The 12,168-nt window shown below is 34.6% G+C and overlaps 1 protein-coding gene and 1 non-coding gene across 9 annotated transcripts in view; both read right to left on the bottom strand.

Annotated features, from left to right (window-relative positions):
• Positions 1–5,331: 5,331 nt before the first annotated feature.
• Positions 5,332–12,168, bottom strand: part of PPIG (peptidylprolyl isomerase G) — a 52,077-nt gene continuing 45,240 nt past the window's right edge. For all 8 annotated transcript variants that reach the window (XM_032355875.1, XM_032355876.1, XM_032355881.1 and 5 more), the window contains 3 exons: positions 10,036–10,123; positions 6,856–6,992; positions 5,332–6,661 (listed from right to left, as the gene is read on the bottom strand). In XM_032355875.1, the coding sequence (XP_032211766.1) occupies positions 5,554–6,661; positions 6,856–6,992; positions 10,036–10,123 (1,333 nt within the window). In that variant the 3' untranslated portion in view covers positions 5,332–5,553. The remainder of the gene's footprint in view (positions 6,662–6,855; positions 6,993–10,035; positions 10,124–12,168) is intronic.
• On the bottom strand, positions 9,413–9,519 carry LOC116597954. Its single transcript, XR_004288868.1, has one exon. It is a non-coding gene; the product is annotated as a U6 spliceosomal RNA (small nuclear RNA).

The raw sequence follows: 12,168 nt of genomic DNA, 5'->3' as shown, positions 1-12,168 counted from the left end.
TTTATTTGACACAGAGAGATTACAAGTAGGCAGAGAAGCAAGGCTCCCTGCTGAGCAGAGCTTCCCGACTCAGGGCTCGATTCCATCGATTCCAGGACCCCGAAACCATGACATGAGCTAAGGGCAGAGGCTTAATCCCGGGCAGAGGCTTAACCCCTGCACTTGGGCTGGTTTTTCTACGAGAGTTAAGCACATTAAAAACAAAAGAGCTGGGAAGTTGCTTAGTTGTTAAGTGTCTGCCTTTGGCTCAGGTCATGATCCCGGAGTCCTAGGATGGAGCCAGGCACTGGGCTCCCTGCTCCGTGGGAAGCCGGTTTCTCCCTCCTCTCTGTGTCTCCCTCTGTCAAACAAACAAACAAATCTTTGGGAGAAAAAAGTGCTATGCAAAGTTTTAAAAATCACAAAACAATTGAGTGAAAAGGAACAACTTGCAAGGCAATCAGAACAGTGGAAACACAACTGTTATAATCTGCCAATATAAGTAATCCACAGCTAAAATGTGTGGCTAAGGGGCACCTGGGTGGCTCAGGTCATGATCCCAGTGTCCTGGGATGGAGCCCTGCATTGGGCTCCCCACTCGGCAGGAAACCTGCTTCTCCCTCTCCTGCTCCCCCAGCTTGTGTTCCCTCTCTCACTGTGTCTCTGTCAAATAAATAAATAAAGTCTTTAAAAAAATAAAATAAAATAAAATAAAATGTGTGGCTAAATCGGTAAGCACCTGTGTTCAACTCAGGTCATGATTCCAGGATCCTGGGATTGAGCCCCACATTGGGCTCCCTGGTCAGTGGAAAGTCTGTTTCTCTCTCTACCATCCTCCAGCTTGCTCGTGCTCTCTCAAATAAATAAAATCTTTTAAAAATAAAAGAATTCCTTTAAAAATGAAATAAAGTATGTGGCTAAGATACATATTTTGTTATTGAGGGGGGAAATGTATAACAATTATCAGCACTTTAAAAAGGAAGTAACAGTCTTAGGTTGGGAAATATGTTTTAAGAAGGAAGCCTAAAAAGCAATGAAAATAGAAAAAGCAAATTGATACTAAAAGTATTTTAATACACATTTAATTTACACAGTCCATATGAAGCACTCACATTTTACATATTCTCCTGGCTAAATAAAGCATTTAAAAACACACCAGAATTTCAGAATTTAATATCACCTCTTAACACATACAAACCACTGAATGGTCAGAACATTTTTATCTAACCATATATATTTTCAGTGACTAACTTTCAAGTTGGTGCATTTTCCCTAAATATATCTAAATTTAATTTAAATAAAAATAAAACCAAACAAGAAACCAAAAACTAGACAATTGGTTTTACGAGTCAATTAACATCTATATGGCTTTACAATGTTCAGTGTTATATTAAAACTGGCAGGCACAGGATATAATACAGTGTTCCCAATGCTGAGAAATTTGGAGGAACTAAAAAGCAAATGGTAGCATTCCAGTAGACAGTAATGCAAATTCCAAATCTAACCTTAGGTTTGCTGAGGCAAAAAACACATTGTAATCTGAAACATTATGATTTAACATTTACACTAGAATTTATCTCCAAACCTTCTGAAAATCATCACTGCTGACTAAATTCCTAAAGAAGTTCAGTACTGTTAAACTCTTTGCTCAGTTTTTCCTAATACAAATTCTATATCCCCAAGGGTAAAATAAAAGTATATTTTAGTTGATTTATCTTCATTATTTAGCTTTTAATAAAAATAAACGTTGAATAACTAATACAACAGTAATTTTAAAAATACAAAACAAACTGTTATAGTTTATTTAATACAATGTTTAACTATAAAAGTTGATAGTTTCAGAGTTTAAATTCTGTAAAATGCAGTTTGCAGAAAACAGTTTTAACAGTTACTAGACTAATGATAAGAGAAGCAGCATTTTGTAACTAATTATACAATTGTGACAACAGCTTTATTCCTAAAGTTCATTAAAAAAATATACATCACAGTGACTTTTGAGCTAGGAAAAGAAGTCCATTAACTTCATTTGGATTTTTCCCTTCCACAGAGAGAGCAGCCACAACTTTTAACATCCCCACATACAAATAACCAATTCATTTATCAATCCTTCAAAGTACTAGAAACACACAAAACAAAAAATCTACAGCATGGGCTTTTGGTAACATAGGAATTTGTATTACAGAAGAAAAAAAAAAGAAGAAACACAACTTAATCCCACGACTTCCTCCTATACTTAAAAACCAAACCCCTCAACAACTCCCTTCTCCAACCTCGCTGATGGATTTTTATTTATGTTGTTTTTCTTTTAATATTTACTTCTTGAATCACACCACAGGCCAGAGTTTACATTTGAATCCTTTAAAGGTAGCTGGGAAACCCGCTATGGGCAGGTATCAGCCAATGCTGCACCTGGAGTTTATAAATTTTTTAAAACAAGTATGGTAACAAAACATCTTTTCAAAATAAACAGGTTATAAATCTACAATCCTTGGAGTTTATTCAGCTGTAAATGTATGAATACTAAGCCGAGTGATTATAATAAACATGACCAAAAGAAGACAGGAAAATACCCATTTTATGTTTCTTTGTAACAATCAACTATATGTGGTATATATTTAAAGTACCTTCTGGTGAAGATAAAGGGAACAAGTTTCTATAGAAATTTACTATAAAAGATTCAAAGTGTGATGAAATACAACTGCCACCTGGACTAAGCACAGTGAGCTATTAAAAAAAAATACTAACTTGAAAATGAATTAGAATTTTCCTTTAGTATCACTACTCAAAATACCAGAAACCCAATGTGTTCCTGTCCATAACATTAAGAAATGTTTACTTCTCAGTTTCATACCTTTCACTGGGTACAAGAATCAAAGGCCATTCAGCAAAGCTGATAATAATCAGTATCACACTTGTGCAAATTCTTTGAAACTTCTGTGAGGGCTTTAAGGAACTCCATTAGAAATTATAATGCTCTATGAACTCATTAATCGTAATTTTAAAATATTTTAAAGCAACCCAGTAAATTCTCTACGACTCATCAACATTAATCTCTCCATAGTGTCAATTTCTGTGGCAGATGGTTTACCCCCAAAAAAGAATGAAATAATCATGAAAAAAAAAAAATCTCAGATATTGGCAAACAATAAACCAATTAAATATCTTTAGAGGATATTAAGTCAAAGATAGTTTGAGGTAAACCATAAGCTCAGACTTAACTATAAAATCAATTTTACAGGAAAGAGCTGGCTTTCAGGAAAGAGTATATTCAAAGTAAAAAAGCTAAAGGCGGCACAACAACTTTAAAAATGCAATAAAAGAACTGTGTGAGCTATGTGCTACTTCAAATGCAAAGGCAGATGAGGTACAGTTAATGCTGTTTATTTTCTAAATTTTTTTATTCTGAAAGTAACATCTAGCTGATTGTCATCATCTTAATTTCTTCACCATTATCTGTTCTACTGTAAAAACTAAGTTTTTAAATGTCTATAAATGCTTAGCATGGAGTTGCTCTCTTGATAACCAGAACAGGAGAATACTACTTATAGAAACTGCTAACATTTTTTTCCTACAGTTGTCTATAATTCTTAGTAGATACAGCTCTATGATCAGACAACATGTAAGCATTTTCACTTAGAATGGGTTTTTTTAAATTATTAGAAAACCTTTCTTAAATAGCACCTTTCTTAAAACTCAAATAGTTTTAGCAGATATTTTTAAAATGCAATTTACTGAATTTAAATACAATAATTAACTTAAAATATGTAAAGGTTAGTAGATTATACAGCTTGGGAACTCAAGACTCAATCATCCCTAAAGTAGGTTTGTGGTCAAAGTCTCTAAGGAATCAATCACTCCAGATTATCATAAACATCTATCACTTTTATCATCAAGAATAATTTAGAAAGACTTCATTGTGGATTATTTGCTTCAAGATATTCCAAACAATCTTATAATCATTACCTATTATTTGTTATCCAAACAGCTACCACAATGCCAAATGTTCATTACTATATTAATCAATAATAGGAAGTATTATGTTAAGCATTGCTTTGCTCAGTACAAACAGCACTGAATAGTTACTGGGTTTACCAAGAACCTACCTTGGTAAGAGTTGACACTACCTTGACAAATATGAAATAGAAAACACTCTAAAGGCTACTATTAATTGGAATTCTGAAATTTCTTCTCAAATGAGGCAGGTTTTGTGTTTGCTGGATGTTCAATATTTTATTTAGAAGAGAAATTACAGAAAAGAAAAGGCCACACATCACAAAAATAGCAATATACAACACACAAAATTCTAAATGGACTTTGGGTATCTATTACTGTTTACCTCTGTAAGCTATCGAATTTTGAACCTTCTACTTCTATGTGGCAATGTTGCACATGCCAAGCTAAAATAATGTTAACAGTAATGGTATAAAGCCATCTGAATAGAAAGAAACCGGAGTCATAAACATGCTATACCCTACTGTGATACATATATAGAAAAGATGCATTTTCTTGCCATTTGAAACTCGCAACTATGAGAGTTAAAGAAGTCAGCTCAAGTTAAAAAAATAAAACCAAAACAAGAACCATGCAGAATTAACACTCAACTCTGTATAGATCAGTGGCCAAAAGAGAAATCTTGGAAATTAGTTTGTCAATACTATCAATTATTAGAATCTAACTTAAAGACCTGCACAAGTGATATGTTTTAGTGAGAAAAACATTTTCATTTTAGAGAAAGGTAATAACAGTAATTATAAAACAATGTTCCCCAAAGCAAAAAGTTTATCTCTTCAGACCAAAAGCAACATAGAATTGAGAATTACAATCTGATCTTCCAAGGTAGAGTTCCTGTCAGCTGCTGTATAACAGCAAATCAAACTAAGTAAGTACATCAACTGAAAAAAGTACTCAACTATTTTTGTAAACAAAACTAGGCAGGAAAAATATTAGTATGAATCAAGCTATGAGTGGAATTATAAAGAGTAACATAAGCAGTGCCATATAAATAACTTTTAAAGCAAATTACTATAAAATCAAAAGTGATGACTTAAGATCTCAAGTTATTAGGATCCTGCTTTTCTATGTTAATTAAAAGCTGCTGCTGCAAGCCTCTATTTAAATGCAATCAGAAAATCTATACAAGATTTCTTCTATCTAGTGGCTTCTAAAGTTACTTCAATCATGAGAAACACAAGCTTCTCTAACAATGTATTCCAACAATCAGTTACGGTTGTTTTGAACTGGCTGATCACACAAACTGGGATGTAGAATAGCACATTTGCTATTGGCTGATTGTTGCAACACAAAAATGCATACATGAAATAGTTAAACACAGCACACAGTATTACACCAAAATGTTTTTCTCATTTCAAGTTTATTAAAACTTTAGCAGTACAAATTATCCAGGTTGCAGATTATCAAAAGATCAACTCAATAAAGTCCACATTAAAAAAAAAAAAAAAGGACAAACATAAAACCCAAAAACAATGAAAAGAGGAAAACAACATAAAGGAGATTCATCAGCAAGTCTCTAAAACTTAAAATTTGAGCAGAATGGAAATAAGAAGTTTACACAACTCATCCACTTTTGTCTTCATCTGTTCCAGGGCTTGATTCATGATCAAATTTTTTATTTTTATCATGTATGTGGTCATTTTCTTGACCCTTTGATTTTTGGTTTTCTTTTTCCACAGAGGATCTGGTCTTCTCATCCTCCTTATTTTTCAATGTGGAGAACTTTAATTCATTGTCCTGACTACTTTGTTTTATTTTTGAGAATGGACTTTGATCTCTATCAGACTTTTTTTCCCTATTATTTGAGCTATTATGATCACGATTTTTAGAGTACATTCTCTTCTCACCCTCAGAATTTTCTTTTCTGTGTGAACTCTTACTTTCTTGGTTTCTGTATTTTTCTTTGTTTCTGCTTTGACTTTCTTCTCTCTCTGAGCTCCGTGAATCTCTCCTCCTCCTTCTCCTATCTTTACTTCTTGATCTTCCTGGTGTTGCTCTTCTCTCTCGGCTTCGTGACCTTCCTCTTCTCCTGTACTCTTGTTCTCTGTATCTATGGTACTCCTTGCTTCTGCTGCGATCCCGGTCATGGCTTCTAGATCGCACTCTTCTGCTCCTGTCCCTACTTCTGCTTCGTTCCCTTGTTCTACTATTGTAACTGTGTTTGCCTTTAGTTATATCACGTTCTCTACTTCTAGACTGTGCACGTCTATCCTTTTCCTTACTTTTATTATGATCATGCTCATTACTTTTTGATTCTAACTGTTTAGACTTCTCTTTACTTCGACTCCTTTCTTGATCTTTTCCTTTAGAATCAGACTTTTCTTTTTCTTTAACAATCTCATGATCCCTTTCTTTACTCCTTGACCTCACCCTCTTTTCTTCATGTCTATTATGCTTTGTATCTCTTTCTTTACTCTTTGATTTCTCTTTGCTCTTACTCCTACTTTTAGATTTGGCCCTTTTCTTCACTTTGTTTTTATTATACTTCTCATCTTTTTCTGAGTTTCTTCTGATGTCTCTCTCTTTGCTGTTAGATTTGTGGTCTTTAACTTTCTTTTCCTTTTCATTTTTTCTGTTTGGACTCTCAGACACATGCCTGTGATCAGTTACTTTTTTCTCTTTTATTCTAACTGGACTTCTTTGATTTTCTTTTATTTCATTTAACTCACTCCTAAAAAAAAAGAGAAAAAAGCTTTTTGGAAATTTTATAGAAAAAGGATGATGTCCATTAGTAGCCGAAATGGTATTCTGTATGTTTTTTAAATATTCAGAAACAAGTGAAATGAGTATAAATAGAACTTTATGTACAAAAGCAAAAACAAAAATACATGTCACTACATTCGAAATAATATAGGTAAATCTTACTTATCCCCTTTGATCCATCTTTCACCACTTGATACCCTCATTCTTTGTGCTCTCTGCATCTCTTGCCTCCAATGTGGAGGAGTCTCACTACGTCTGAAACGATCCCTTGATCTGGATCTAGAAGGAGTTCGGTAACGCTTAAAAGAATAAAATGGGAAAAACATTAGCCTCCTGAAAATATAAAAGCATTACAATCATAGCTGTAAGCTTATACATTTCTAGGTTCAAATAAAATGTCTGATATTTCTATAACCTCTAAAATAAATAAAATTTCCTGATTTTCAAGTATGAAACCAATGAGGCGAAAACACTCAGTCATACTATAAATTCCAAATAAAAAGCATTAACCACACACTCTCTAGCCACCCATGTCCTCTTCACAGAACTGTCCTATTTAAGTGATGCTACTAGAGCACAACAGATACAAGTACCCTTACAAGTTGCCACGTTTCAATTTGGAAATATGTATTCTTGATGTTCCAAAGCAAATATCCCATATTAGGAGAAAAACTGAATAAATGCATAATGTTAAAAAAATGTGTAATGTTCATCCATTCAGCCAATATTTACTCAGCCCCTGGAATGGCCAACCATTCTACCATGTGTTGCAGCAGTATCAGTGAGCCAAGACGTATCTCAATTTTGCTCTTTTGGAACTTGAATTCTACAAGGCTAGGAGAACCCTCAGATCTATAATCACAGATATTCATAAACACAAATCAGTTACAATTACAATCAGTGTAAAAGAAGTACAAGGTGCTCAGAGAATACATTACAGTCATCCAGCCTAGTACAGGAAGTTGAACGATAACTAAAAGCTAACAACTAACAAACATGTATGAAGAGTTACATAGACAAGGATAAGAAAAAGAAGGTAGAAGTGTGAGGAAGGATGGGCAAGGAAGAATAAGTGAAGTGTAAGAAATATCTTATTTGAGGGCCCCGAGACAGGAAAAAACATTGCAATTTTTAGACATGACCACAAGATAGATGAGTATGGCTAAAGATAAATGGTGCCAGGGAGGGGCGCTTGGGTGGCTCAGTGGGTTAAAGTCTCTGCCTTTGGCTCAGGTCATGATCTCAGGGTCCTGAGATCAAGCCCCACATCAGGCTCTCTGCTCAGCAGGGAGCCTGCTTCCCTCCTCCTCTCTCTCTCTACCTACTTGTAATCTCTATCCAAATAAGTAAATAAAATCTTATAAAAAAAAGGTGCCAGGGAAAGTAATACTAGATATACTGATGAGGTAAGCAAGGCCTAGATTTTGTAAGGTCTCATAGGCCATGATAATAATTTTGGATCTATCTTGTAATTGATGGCAAAGGAGTGACATTTTCATTTTAAGATGACTATTCTCATCTGGCTCTGAGCTTAGCATCTGCTCTGCCCCCCCGCTCATGCTCTTTTTCTGTCAAATGAATAAATGAATCTTAAAAAAAAAAAGAAAATCACCATTCTGGATGCTGTTTGGAGAACAAATCCTATCAGTGATTCTCAAAATGTAGTCTAGGGATCCCAAGACTCAGGGGATCTGTGAAGTCAAAACTATTTTCATTGTACCATATTATTTGCCTTTTTCACTTTCATTATTGTACAATAGAGCCTTTCAGACTACATGATGTTTTTAGTATTTTTGCTTTCATAGCTAACTGAATGTGTGCTTATATGTTCTTGTATCTTAAATAGTTCTTGGTTTTAATTTCTAAAACTATAAATAGCGATGGATAACCCAAAGTTCCTTTGGATCTTCAATAATTTTTAAGAGTATAAAGAGATTCTGGGGCACCTGGGGGGCTCAGCCAAGCATCCTACTCTTGATTTCAACTCAGATCTTGATCTCAAGGTTGTGAGTTCAAGCCCCGCATTTAAAAAGAAAGAAAAAAAAAAGAGTGTGAGAGTATAAAGAGAGATTCTAAGACAAAAAAGTTCAAGAACTGCTGTGAGAACAGTTAAAAGGCCATTGATAGTTCAGAGAACATACAAAGGTAAATTGAAATAAGGTGGTGGGAGTGGAACTTGAGAAGTAGATGGATTTCAAAGTATTTAGAAGGTTGAAATGACAGGATTTGGTGTTGGATAAGATATGCAAGTTAGGAAAGGAGGGAAGTAAAATGATTCTTAGGCTTTAGGTAACTGCACAGGTGATGGTGTCTTATTGGTAAAAGCAGGAACTTAAAGGAGGATCAGGTCTGAAGAGGAAGTGGTTATGTTCAACATCATATACACTGAGTTTGAGGTGTCTGTTAAGCAACTAACTGGTTGTCAACTAAGACCTGGCACCAGAAAAGCAAATGAGCATTTGATATTTATCAACACACAGGTAAGCCACTGAAGCTGTGGGAGTGATCAGACTGCTGAAGGACCATATGCAGAATGAGAAGTGTTGGAACCCTGAGGTACTACTATATTAAAGGCCAGGTAAGAGTGTGAACTGGCAACAGCCACTCAAAATAGACTGGCCAGAGACATAAAGAAAGTAGGACAAAAGCAAGTGGAAAGAGTATTACAAGGAGGCAATTAAGAAAGACAAAGACTGAAAGGAGCCAATGGACTTTTTTTTTTAATATGGAATGCTTCTCAAATTTGCATGTCATCCTTGTGCAGGGGCCATGCTAATCTTCTCTGTATCATTCCAATTTCAGTATATGTGCGGCCAAAGCGAGCACGGATCCACTGGATTTTGTGACATGTAGCAAACGATACAGCAAGTGCTGTTTTCAGCAGAACAGTAGAAGACGAACTGAAATGGTTTAGAAAGGAGTATAAAGTAAAGAAATAATATACCAAGTATAGCCACATTTCTAAAGAGTTTTGAAAAACACAAGAAGATATTCTGATGGGGGAATCCAGTAGAGATAAAGAGGATAAAATATAGAACAGGTTTAATTTTTATTAATTTTTAGCAAGATTAGAGATATAGTGGTCAGGAATTAACAAGGAGGCACAAGAAAGACAATGATCTCATTTTACACCATGTACATTTAAAATATATTAACATCCTATGTATTTTCAGTTTTGAAGTACCTACACTAAGAAGTTACTATAAAGAGAACATGTAATTCAATACCCATATCTACTCTAAATTTTAGTTACTTATGTATAAAACAATATTTAAGAAACACTCTAAAATTATTTACAATAAATAAAGTATTATTAAGATTTCTAGGAAAAGAATCACCTACCCTTGGTCCTCTTCCTTTAATCTTCCTGCCAGACCTAGTAACTAAAAGTCGCCTCTGGTATGAAGCAGGCTGAGAGTTAGGTGGATTACTAGAAGGAAGCAAAGGGAAAATTAAAACAAACATACACACACACACACTCAGTCATCAAAAAATATGAAATTTTCCATTTTTAACAATGGAACTAGATTATGCTAAATGAAATAAGTCAGTCAGAGAAAGACAATTACATGATATCACTCATGCAAGACAGATGACCATAGTAGGGGAGAGAGAAGAATAAAATCAGACGAAATCAGAGAGGAAGAAGACAAAGCATGAGGGTTGTTGGAGGGATGGGGCAACTGGGTGATGGACTTAAGGAGGGCATTTGATGTCATGAGCACTGGGTATTGTATGCAAATGATGAAATCAGTAGACTCTACCTCTGAAACTAATAAAATATACTATATATTAATGAATTAAATTTAAATTAAAACAACTTCATTAAAACAAATCTGGAGAATACAGCTTTACTGATCTAAACTAATAAATTTAAGGCTTATATATAATCAGTAGTTTTCAATGTTATCAACTCCTAGTAGTATCTGGGAAAGTATAGGAGCATTTTTCAACCGTTCATGACTAGCAAGTGCTACTGGTACTTAGAACCATGAGTTAGGAATGCTAAAATCTTGTTATGCATGAGACTGAAGAACTATTCTGCCCCCAAATGCCAGCTGTGTGCTGAGAAACACTGTTAAGTAACCATTTTTAAGATGAAATTAACTTGACAGTGTTAAGAAAAATCAGCATAGGCTGTATGCCACTAAGAGAATAATTTTAAAACTATCTTATTCCGGGGCACCTTGGTGGCTCAGTAGGGTTGAGCCTCTGACTCTTGATTTCAGCTCAGGTCATGATCTTAGGGTCCTGGGATCAACCCCTTGTCAGGCTCTGTGCTCCAAGGGGAGGGAATCTGCTTGAGATTCTCTCTCTCTCTGCCCCTCCCCCTGCTTGCACAACACTTTCTCTAAAATAAATAAAATCTTTAAAGAACAAAACAAAAAAACTGTATCATATTCCAAAGTATCTTATAATCCTATAAGCAACTGTTCACTGTTAAAACAACTACAGGAAAGAGTAATTAATCATAATAAAGTAGACACAAGCAGGTGTGAATTAGCAAAAACATTTATATCCTGGTTTACACCAAAAAGGGAAAATTTTCAAAAAATAACCAGTTAATATTTAATTAGCACAAACAATATCCATGTAAATTATGTTTGAAAAGTTCATTCTAAAGTAGTTTAAATATTTTCTCTGTAATATTTATTTCCTTAAAAATATCCTTTCCTAATACTTGAGGAAAAATGAACTCAATCCAATCTATTGATATTACCCACAATTCAAGTAAATATTTTTTTTTAAACAAAGACTTATTTTTATATTTTTACTGTATTGTGAAAGTATAGGGGAGATATTCAGAATTTTATTACTTTTATAACATTTTAAACATAAATAAGAAAATGACCTCAAAATATTTTTGTTTTTGGACATAATTATTAAAATGATTTATAAAGAATCAGTAGCCGGGGCACCTGGGTGGCTCAGTGGGTTAAAGCCTCTGCCTTAGGCTCAGGTCATGATCCCAGGGTCCTGGGATCAAGCCCCGCATCGGGATCTCTGCTCCGCAAGCAAGGAGCCTCCTTCCCCCGTCTCTCGGCCTGCCTCTCTGCCTACAGATCTCTATTAAATAAATAAATATTTATTTATTTGACAGAGATCACAAGTAGGCAGAGAGGCAGGCAGAGAGACAGAAAGGAGTCAACAGTATCCCTGCTGAGCAGAGAGCCTGATGTGAGAGAGGCTTGATCCCAGGACCCTGGGATCATGACCTTAGCCAAAGGCAGAGGCTTTAACCCACTGAGCCACCCAGCCACCCCAATAAATAAAATCCTAAAAAAAAGAACCAATAGCCTACTAATACTACTTATGTGAATTTATGTAGAAAAATTTTCAAAGACCTTGAACACAATATCAATTTTCATAACAATACTATGAATTAGGCATTTTTGAAAAATAGCATTTTTGCTCTATTAGATAACTGAAAAATAAGGGTTTTTAAAGTTTTAAGTTTAAACTTTTAAATTTAAA

Source organism: Mustela erminea, chromosome 8, assembly GCF_009829155.1.
Source record: "Mustela erminea isolate mMusErm1 chromosome 8, mMusErm1.Pri, whole genome shotgun sequence".
Taxonomy (NCBI): domain Eukaryota; kingdom Metazoa; phylum Chordata; class Mammalia; order Carnivora; family Mustelidae; genus Mustela; species Mustela erminea.
The sequence above is the reverse complement of the archived record's forward strand: the minus strand, read 5'-3'. Positions and strand labels throughout refer to the sequence as shown.